The sequence below is a fragment of the Cyclopterus lumpus genome, chromosome 17, assembly GCF_009769545.1.
Source record: "Cyclopterus lumpus isolate fCycLum1 chromosome 17, fCycLum1.pri, whole genome shotgun sequence".
Lineage (NCBI taxonomy): Eukaryota > Metazoa > Chordata > Actinopteri > Perciformes > Cyclopteridae > Cyclopterus > Cyclopterus lumpus.
The window spans coordinates 23,220,503-23,230,943 of NC_046982.1; the positions used below are offsets into that span (position 1 = coordinate 23,220,503).

The window sequence follows — 10,441 nt, forward strand, 5'->3', positions numbered from 1 at the left end:
GCTGCCTTTGACACAGTGAACCACCAGATCCTTATTTCCTCTATCTACCAATCGACTTGTAGCTCCTTCACTTCGAGCTAATCACTCGACAAAATCACGATCGTTTGCTGTGCTGGCTCCTCATTGGTGGAACGAGCTCCCCATTGACATCAGGACAGGAAGTCTCTACATCTTCCGTCGGAAACTAAAAACACATCTTTTCCGACTATACCTTGAATAAAAACTGATTAGCACTTCAGTGGCACTTGAATGACACTTACTTATTACTCATGGTATTACTTATGGTATTTTTGTAGTTTCGGCTTTGTTGAAGAAATGTTACTTCCTTGATTCTTGTTGTTCTGAGTTTGGACTCATGGTTTTATGCACTTATTGTAAGTTGCTTTGGATAAAAGCGTCAGCTAAATGACATGAAATGTAATGTAATGATGAGACCTCTGTCGGTGTGCTTGGGGTGGAAGCTGGACTTGATGAGACCTCTGTCGGTGTGCTTGGGGTGGAAGCTGGACTTGATGAGACCTCTGTAGGTGTGCTTGGGGTGGTAGCTGGACTTGATGAGACCTCTGTCGGTGTGCTTGGGGTGGTAGCTGGACTTGATGAGACCTCTGTCGGTGTGCTTGGGGTGGTAGCTGGACTTGATGAGACCTCTGTCGGTGTGCTTGGGGTGGAAGCTGGACTTGATGAGACCTCTGTAGGTGTGCTTGGGGTGGTAGCTGGACTTGATGAGACCTCTGTAGGTGTGCTTGGGGTGGTAGCTGGACTTGATGAGACCTCTGTAGGTGTGCTTGGGGTGGTAGCTGGACTTGCGAAGGAGTGCATGGCGGTCGGTGTCCTTATACAACACTTTAGTAGACAGTGTTATATTCTGGTCACTGGGGTCTCTGGAGAAGACCTGTGTAACCATATGATGATGAATGTTATGTTTGTGTTTTATCCCAGAAGCCGAAGATATCGTCCAGGTACTGGAGATACAGGAAGGGTTTGGATTGGGTTTCTGACAAGGCCGTTTCTTCACAGTGTGCCAGATAGATCAGGGGGTCAGGGTTAGAAAGGTGAGGGTTAGAGGGTCAGGGTTAGAGGGTCAGGGTTAGAGGGCTCAGGGTTAGAGGGTTAAAGGGTCAGGGTTAGAGGGTTGGGGTTAGAGGGCTCAGGGGTCATGGTTAGAGTTAGGGGATCATGGTTAGAGGGTTATGGGGTCATGGTTAGAGTTAGGGGGTCAGGGCTAGAGGGTTATGTCAATGAGGGTCCTCACAAAGACAGAAGTACAGGGATGTGTGTTCGGTAGATTCCTGTTTGTGGTTTCTGCTGTTTGTTTACTGTCATCAATGTGCTTTTATTCTGACATGTTCAGTAAACACAGCAGGAAGTTCACCTGCGTCACCTTCTGTGGGAACCACACACACACACACACACACACGCACACACACACATTTTATTTCTATGACACAGTAGTACACAGCAGTAGTACTTCTCCTATCTAGTGTGTATTATTTATTCATTACTTATTATACATTAGTTTTGTAACAGTAAAACTCAGTGAGGTGTGTGTGTGTGTCTGTTAATAAACTGACCGCCTAGACTTCCTGCTGTTTTGATGATGTTTAGACGAAGATTAATCAATAATGGGAGGAACTGTATATCTGAACGTCGTTATTCACCCCCTTGAGGTCAGAAAGGATGAGGCAGCTTTACGTGTACTTCCTGTTTACACTCGATTTATTTATTGACACACAAACTAAGTATGAAACATAAACCAGATGTGAAGGGTTCATCCTCAAGGAGGTCAACTACTGTACAGAGGTCACATAGGTCACAGGGGTCACACATTCTGTCCCCCGACACAGACTCAATCACTTTTGTGCAGCCTCTTCGTTCTCCTTCCTCTCTTGGTTCCTCCTGTTCTTCACCTCCTGCAGTCCCTCGTGGATCTGGTTTACAGCTTCCTGGTCTCCGGCATGCAGAGCCAGACCCAGAGCCTCCAGGTAGAACCGCACCGAGTCCTCCAGCCGGCCTGACGGACAACAGACAGAACATCAGACCGGATCAGAAACAACGTACCTGGTGTGACTCCATTGTTTGTCCCACCTACTTTAGATGAAGCCACGCCCACTTCCACCTAAAGGAGGTGGGAATCAGATACCTTTGACCTCTGCTGACCTGTGTGCAGCAGGATGCCGGCCATGTTTCCCAGCAGCACGTGTTGGTCCGGGTGTCCGGCGGAGCGGCTCAGATCCACGGCCTGCTGGACCAGCGCCAGCGCCTCATCATGGCGACCCTGCAAATCCAGGATGGTGGCCAGGTCGCTCATCAGCACCAGAGTCTGACAAGTAAGACAAGGATTAGGTCTCAACCTGTAGTTCTACCTGTGTGTCTCCCTGTAGACCTACCTGTGTGTGTGTGTGTCTCCCTGTAGTCCTACCTGTGTGTGTGTGTGTGTCTCTCCCTGTAGTCCTACCTGTGTGTGTGTGTGTCTCTCCCTGTAGTCCTACCTGTGTGTGTGTGTCTCCCTGTAGTCCTACCTGTAGGTGTGTGTCTCCCTGTAGTCCTACCTGTGTGTGTGTGTGTCTCCCTGTAGTCCTACCTGTGTGTGTGTGTGTGTCTCTCCCTGTAGTCCTACCTGTGTGTGTGTGTCTCCCTGTAGTCCTACCTGTAGGTGTGTGTCTCCCTGTAGTCCTACCTGTGTGTGTGTCTCTCCCTGTAGTCCTACCTGTGTGTGTGTGTCTCCCTGTAGTCCTACCTGTGGGTGTGTGTCTCCCTGTAGTCCTACCTGTGTGTGTGTGTGTGTCGCCCTGTAGTCCTACCTGTGTGTGTGTGTGTGTGTCGCCCTGTAGTCCTACCTGTGTGTGTGTGTGTGTCGCCCTGTAGTCCTACCTGTGGGTGTGTGTCTCCCTGTAGTCCTACCTGTGGGTGTGTGTGTGTCTCCCTGTAGTCCTACCTGTGTGTATGTGTCTCCCTGTAGTCCTACCTGTGTGTGTGTGTGTGTCTCCCTGTAGTCCTACCTGTGTGTGTGTGTGTGTGTGTCTCTCCCTGTAGTCCTACCTGTGTGTGTGTGTGTGTGTGTCTCCCTGTAGTCCTACCTGTGTGTGTGTGTGTGTGTCTCTCCCTGTAGTCCTACCTGTGTGTGTGTCTCTCCCTGTAGTCCTACCTGTGGGTGTGTGTGTGTGTCTCCCTGTAGTCCTACCTGTGTGTGTGTGTCTCCCTGTAGTCCTACCTGTGTGTGTGTGTCGCCCTGTAGTCCTACCTGTGTGTGTGTGTCTCCCTGTAGTCCTACCTGTGTGTGTGTGTCTCCCTGTAGTCCTACCTGTGTGTGTGTCTCCCTGTAGTCCTACCTGTGGGTGTGTGTGTGTCTCCCTGTAGTCCTACCTGTGTGTGTGTGTCTCCCTGTAGTCCTACCTGTGTGTGTGTGTGTGTGTGTCGCCCTGTAGTCCTACCTGTGTGTGTGTGTCTCCCTGTAGTCCTACCTGTGTGTGTGTGTCTCCCTGTAGTCCTACATGTGTGTGTGTGTGTCTCCATGTAGTCCTACCTGTGGGTGTGTGTGTGTCTCCATGTAGTCCTACCTGTGGGTGTGTGTGTGTCTCCCTGTAGTCCTACCTGTGTGTGTGTGTGTGTCTCCCTGTAGTCCTACATGTGGGTGTGTGTGTGTCTCCATGTAGTCCTACCTGTGGGTGTGTGTGTGTCTCCCTGTAGTCCTACCTGTGGGTGTGTGTGTGTCTCCCTGTAGTCCTACCTGTGTGTGTGTGTGTGTCTCCCTGTAGTCCTACCTGTGGGTGTGTGTGTGTCTCCATGTAGTCCTACCTGTGGGTGTGTGTGTGTCTCCCTGTAGTCCTACCTGTGTGTGTGTGTGTGTGTCTCCCTGTAGTCCTACCTGTGTGTGTGTGTGTCTCCCTGTAGTCCTACCTGTGTGTGTGTGTGTGTGTCTCTCCCTGTAGTCCTACCTGTGGGTGTGTGTCTCCCTGTAGTCCTACCTGTGTGTGTGTGTGTCTCCCTGTAGTCCTACCTGTGTGTGTGTGTCTCCCTGTAGTCCTACCTGTGTGTGTGTGTCGCCCTGTAGTCCTACCTGTGTGTGTGTGTCGCCCTGTAGTCCTACCTGTGTGTGTGTCTCCCTGTAGTCCTACCTGTGGGTGTGTGTGTGTCTCCCTGTAGTCCTACCTGTGTGTGTGTGTGTCTCCCTGTAGTCCTACCTGTGTGTGTGTGTGTGTGTGTGTCGCCCTGTAGTCCTACCTGTGTGTGTGTGTCTCCCTGTAGTCCTACCTGTGTGTGTGTGTCTCCCTGTAGTCCTACATGTGGGTGTGTGTGTCTCCATGTAGTCCTACCTGTGGGTGTGTGTGTGTCTCCATGTAGTCCTACCTGTGGGTGTGTGTGTGTCTCCCTGTAGTCCTACCTGTGTGTGTGTGTGTGTCTCCCTGTAGTCCTACATGTGGGTGTGTGTCTCCCTGTAGTCCTACCTGTGGGTGTGTGTCTCCCTGTAGTCCTACCTGTGTGTGTGTGTGTCTCCCTGTAGTCCTACATATGGGTGTGTGTGTGTCTCCATGTAGTCCTACCTGTGGGTGTGTGTCTCCCTGTAGTCCTACATGTGGGTGTGTGTCTCCCTGTAGTCCTACATGTGTGTGTGTGTGTGTCTCCATGTAGTCCTACCTGTAGGTGTGTGTCTCCCTGTAGTCCTACATGTGGGTGTGTGTCTCCCTGTAGTCCTACATGTGTGTGTGTGTGTGTCTCCATGTAGTCCTACCTGTGGGTGTGTGTCTCCCTGTAGTCCTACATGTGGGTGTGTGTGTGTCTCCATGTAGTCCTACCTGTGTGTGTGTGTCTCCCTGTAGTCCTACCTGTGGGTGGGTGTCTCCCTGTAGTCCTACATGTGTGTGTGTGTGTGTCTCCATGTAGTCCTACCTGTGGGTGGGTGTCTCCCTGTAGTCCTACCTGTGGGTGTGTGTCTCCCTGTAGTCCTACATGTGGGTGGGTGTCTCCCTGTAGTCCTACATGTGGGTGTGTGTCTCCCTGTAGTCCTACATGTGTGTGTGTGTGTGTCTCCATGTAGTCCTACCTGTAGGTGTGTGTCTCCCTGTAGTCCTACATGTGTGTGTGTGTGTGTCTCCATGTAGTCCTACCTGTGGGTGTGTGTCTCCCTGTAGTCCTACCTGTGGGTGTGTGTCTCCCTGTAGTCCTACCTGTGTGTGTGTGTGTCTCCCTGTAGTCCTACATATGGGTGTGTGTGTGTCTCCATGTAGTCCTACCTGTGGGTGTGTGTCTCCCTGTAGTCCTACATGTGTGTGTGTGTGTGTCTCCATGTAGTCCTACCTGTAGGTGTGTGTCTCCCTGTAGTCCTACATGTGGGTGTGTGTCTCCCTGTAGTCCTACATGTGTGTGTGTGTGTGTCTCCATGTAGTCCTACCTGTGGGTGTGTGTCTCCCTGTAGTCCTACATGTGGGTGTGTGTGTGTCTCCATGTAGTCCTACCTGTGGGTGGGTGTCTCCCTGTAGTCCTACCTGTGGGTGTGTGTCTCCCTGTAGTCCTACATGTGGGTGTGTGTCTCCCTGTAGTCCTACCTGTGGGTGTGTGTCTCCCTGTAGTCCTACATGTGGGTGTGTGTCTCCCTGTAGTCCTACCTGTGGGTGTGTGTCTCCCTGTAGTCCTACATGTGGGTGGGTGGGTGTCTCCCTGTAGTCCTACCTGTGGGTGTGTGTCTCCCTGTAGTCCTACCTGTGGGTGGGTGTCTCCCTGTAGTCCTACCTGTGGGTGGGTGTGTGTCTCCCTGTAGTCCTACCTGTGGGTGGGTGTGTGTCTCCCTGTAGTCCTACCTGTGGGTGGGTGTGTGTCTCCCTGTAGTCCTACCTGTGGGTGTGTGTCTCCCTATAGTCCTACCTGTGGGTGTGTGTCTCCCTGTAGTCCTACCTGTGGGTGGGTGTGTGTCTCCCTGTAGTCCTACCTGTGGGTGGGTGTGTGTCTCCCTGTAGTCCTACCTGTGGGTGGGTGTCTCCCTGTAGTCCTACCTGTGGGTGGGTGTCTCCCTGTAGTCCTACCTGTGGGTGTGTGTCTCCCTGTAGTCCTACATGTGGGTGTGTGTCTCCCTGTAGTCCTACCTGTGGGTGGGTGTCTCCCTGTAGTCCTACCTGTGGGTGTGTGTCTCCCTGTAGTCCTACATGTGGGTGGGTGTCTCCCTGTAGTCCTACCTGTGGGTGTGTGTCTCCCTGTAGTCCTACCTGTGGGTGGGTGTCTCCCTGCTCCTGGCAGCAGATGTCCAGTGCGTTCTGGTAGTCCTGTTCCGCTTGTTTCAGGTGCAGCGTTGCCGCTCGGTATCGAGCCCGCGAGTCCAAACACAGTCCGAGCAGAAGGCGCGTCTCCTTCCTCAAAGCTTCTTGCTCCTCTGAAGACAACAGCGTCACGTAACGGCTCGTCTGTCTCTCTACCTGTCTGTGTACCTGTCTGTCTCTCTACCTATCACTGTTTCTTTATATGTACCTGTCTGTCTCCCTACCTGTCCATGTCTCTCTACATGTACCTGTATGTCTCTCCACATGTACCTGTCTGTGTACCTGTCTGTCTCTCTACCTGTCCATTGTCTCTCTACATGTACCTGTCTGTCTCTCTACCTGTCCCTTGTCTCTCTACATGTACCTGTCTGTGTACCTGTATGTCTCTCTACATATTCTGAACTGGACTGTTGACTCAGCATTGGTGTTGGGCGGAGCAACACTTTGATACAGAACACGTCAGAGACAGAGATCCAATCAGGAGCAGGTCTGTCACTTTTTATAGGACCATTTACACCAAGCCTCTGCTCTTCATGAAGCCAATGAGAGCACAACAATTATGAGGAGGAGTTTCAACATCTGGAACAGAACATCAGCTAACTTAGCTAAAGGGCTAGCTAAGATCAAGTAGTGTCCAAATCTCTCCAGTCTAACAATCGCTGCTCTCTCTGAACAATACGCAGCCCTACAGGGCTTCTTTTAGGGTTCATAAACAATACGCAGCCCTACAGGGCTTCTTTTAGGGTTCATAAACAATACGCAGCCCTACAGGGCTTCTTTTAGGGTTCATAAACAATACGCAGCCCTACAGGGCTTCTTTTAGGGTTCATAAACAATACGCAGCCCTACAGGGCTTCTTTTAGGGTTCATAAACAATACGCAGCCCTACAGGGCTTCTTTTAGGGTTCATAAACAATACGCAGCCCTACAGGGATTCTTTTAGGGTTCATAAACAATACGCAGCCCTACAGGGCTTCTTTTAGGGTTCATAAACAATACGCAGCCCTACAGGGCTTCTTTTAGGGTTCATAAACGATACGCAGCCCTACAGGGCTTCTTTTAGGGTTCATAAACAATACGCAGCCCTACAGGGCTTCTTTTAGGGTTCATAAACAATACGCAGCCCTACAGGGCTTCTTTTAGGGTTCATAAACAATACGCAGCCCTACAGGGCTTCTTTTAGGGTTCATAAACGATACGCAGCCCTACAGGGCTTCTTTTAGGGTTCATAAACAATACGCAGCCTTACAGGGCTTCTTTTAGGGTTCATAAACGATACGCAGCCCTACAGGGCTTCTTTTAGGGTTCATAAACAATACGCAGCCCTACAGGGCTTCTTTTAGGGTTCATAAACAATACGCAGCCTTACGGGGCTTCTTTTAGGGTTCATAAACAATACGCAGCCCTACAGGGCTTCTTTTAGGGTTCATAAACAATACGCAGCCCTACAGGGCTTCTTTTAGGGTTCATAAACAATACGCAGCCCTACAGGGCTTCTTTTAGGGTTCATAAACAATACGCAGCCCTACAGGGCTTCTTTTAGGGTTCATAAACAATACGCAGCCCTACAGGGATTCTTTTAGGGTTCATAAACAATACGCAGCCCTACAGGGATTCTTTTAGGGTTCATAAACAATACGCAGCCCTACAGGGCTTCTTTTAGGGTTCATAAACAATACGCAGCCCTATAGGGCTTCTTTTAGGGTTCATAAACAATACGCAGCCCTACAGGGCTTCTTTTAGGGTTCATAAACGATACGCAGCCCTACAGGGCTTCTTTTAGGGTTCATAAACGATACGCAGCCCTACAGGGCTTCTTTTAGGGTTCATAAACAATACGCAGCCCTACAGGGCTTCTTTTAGGGTTCATAAACAATACGCAGCCCTACAGGGCTTCTTTTAGGGTTCATAAACGATACGCAGCCCTACAGGGCTTCTTTTAGGGTTCATAAACAATACAGGACAAAGGTCATGTGATCAGTCTCACCTGTCTGATCCTCTGCAGCGGTTTCTTTATGTTTCTGCAGTTTGGCCTCCAGAGACTCCGAACAGAACCTGAACCCGTGCTCTGCAAGCTCCGCCCTTAAACACACACACAGTCACTTCTGTGACAGGAAGTGAGGTCAGGGGTCAGGCCTTTGAACAGTTCAACCTTACTTGTTCTGTTCGGCATAGATGGTGGCAAGTTTCAGAGACATCTCAATGACAGCGTTGTTGTCCTGGAAACAGACAGGAAGTCAGATGAAGTTATGAACAGCTGACTAAAGACCCACACACACACACACACACACACACACACACACACACACACACACACACACACCTGTGGCGTTCCTCCTGATAGCATGAAGCTCATCGCTGCTTTGAAGAGTTTTTCTGCCTGAGAGGACGAAGAGGACAACCGGGTGTCTCACTGCTGTTGCCACGGTGACAAAGGTTAGTCATACTGGGACACCTGGACGGTACTCACGTGGTCCAGCTGACCCTGGACGTAGGCCAAGTTCGCCATCTGAGTAGACACATGGGAAGAGGTCAGAGGTCACAGAACAACAGCTAGTGAGAGCTGCGAGCTGAGAGAGGCGTGTTTACCAGACTATAGCTGTAGAGGACGGCCGGCTGGTTGTGGGTCTGATGAGCCAAGACCAGGGCCTGGTGCAGGAGACCAGAGGCCGCCTGCAGCTGCCCCCGAGACACGCTGAGCTGGAGGAGACATGACAGAGTACTAGTGAGCTGGAGGAGACGGGACAGAGTACTAGTGAGCTGGAGGAGACAGGACAGAGTACTAGTGAGCTGGAGGAGACGGGACAGAGTACTAGTGAGCTGGAGGAGACAGGACAGAGTACTAGTGAGCAGGAGGAGACATGACAGAGTACTAGTGAGCAGGAGGAGACATGACAGAGTACTAGTGAGCTGGAGGAGACGGGACAGAGTACTAGTGAGCTGGAGGAGACAGGACAGAGTACTAGTGAGCTGGAGGAGACGGGACAGAGTACTAGTGAGCTGGAGGAGACGGGACAGAGTACTAGTGAGCTGGAGGAGACAGGACAGAGTACTAGTGAGCAGGAGGAGACGGGACAGAGTACTAGTGAGCTGGAGGAGACGGGACAGAGTACTAGTGAGCTGGAGGAGACAGGACAGAGTACTAGTGAGCTGGAGGAGACAGGACAGAGTACTAGTGAGCAGGAGGAGACGGGACAGAGTACTAGTGAGCTGGAGGAGACGGGACAGAGTACTAGTGAGCTGGAGGAGACAGGACAGAGTACTAGTGAGCTGGAGGAGACGGGACAGAGTACTAGTGAGCTGGAGGAGACGGGACAGAGTACTAGTGAGCTGGAGGAGACGGGACAGAGTACTAGTGAGCTGGAGGAGACGGGACAGAGTACTAGTGAGCTGGAGGAGACGGGACAGAGTACTAGTGAGCTGGAGGAGACAGGACAGAGTACTAGTGAGCAGGAGGAGACGGGACAGAGTACTAGTGAGCTGGAGGAGACGGGACAGAGTACTAGTGAGCTGGAGGAGACAGGACAGAGTACTAATGAGCTGGAGGAGACAGGACAGAGTACTAGTGAGCTGGAGGAGACGGGACAGAGTACTAGTGAGCTGGAGGAGACAGGACAGAGTACTAGTGAGCTGGAGGAGACGGGACAGAGTACTAGTGAGCTGGAGGAGACAGGACAGAGTACTAGTGAGCTGGAGGAGACGGGACAGAGTACTAGTGAGCTGGAGGAGACAGGACAGAGTACTAGTGAGCAGGAGGAGACATGACAGAGTACTAGTGAGCTGGAGGAGACGGGACAGAGTACTAGTGAGCTGGAGGAGACAGGACAGAGTACTAGTGAGCTGGAGGAGACGGGACAGAGTACTAGTGAGCTGGAGGAGACGGGACAGAGTACTAGTGAGCTGGAGGAGACAGGACAGAGTACTAGTGAGCAGGAGGAGACGGGACAGAGTACTAGTGAGCTGGAGGAGACGGGACAGAGTACTAGTGAGCTGGAGGAGACAGGACAGAGTACTAGTGAGCTGGAGGAGACGGGACAGAGTACTAGTGAGCTGGAGGAGACAGGACAGAGTACTAGTGAGCTGGAGGAGACGGGACAGAGTACTAGTGAGCTGGAGGAGACGGGACAGAGTACTACTAGTACTTCTACTACCTTGGCCTTCTTCAGCAGCAGGATCATCTCGTCCTCTTTCCT

General features: G+C 51.3%; 1 protein-coding gene across 2 annotated transcripts in view; it reads right to left on the reverse strand.

The window, feature by feature from the left end:
- Positions 1-1,698: 1,698 nt before the first annotated feature.
- The window catches only part of ttc19 (tetratricopeptide repeat domain 19), an 8,834-nt gene continuing 91 nt past the window's right edge, over positions 1,699-10,441 (reverse strand). Inside the window, exons 1-9 of one of the 2 annotated variants that reach the window (XM_034556419.1) lie at positions 10,400-10,441; positions 8,838-8,948; positions 8,719-8,757; positions 8,572-8,628; positions 8,406-8,467; positions 8,236-8,330; positions 6,198-6,361; positions 2,158-2,320; positions 1,699-2,011 (exon numbers count right to left, since the gene is read on the reverse strand). The exon at positions 10,400-10,441 is cut by the window's right edge and continues 91 nt beyond it. In XM_034556419.1, coding sequence (XP_034412310.1) covers positions 1,851-2,011; positions 2,158-2,320; positions 6,198-6,361; positions 8,236-8,330; positions 8,406-8,467; positions 8,572-8,628; positions 8,719-8,757; positions 8,838-8,948; positions 10,400-10,426 — 879 coding nt within the window. In that variant the 5' untranslated portion in view covers positions 10,427-10,441 and the 3' untranslated portion in view covers positions 1,699-1,850. Of the gene's footprint in view, positions 2,012-2,089; positions 2,321-6,197; positions 6,362-8,235; positions 8,331-8,405; positions 8,468-8,571; positions 8,629-8,718; positions 8,758-8,837; positions 8,949-10,399 lie in introns of both variants that reach the window. The other variant, XM_034556420.1, reaches the window with a different exon arrangement.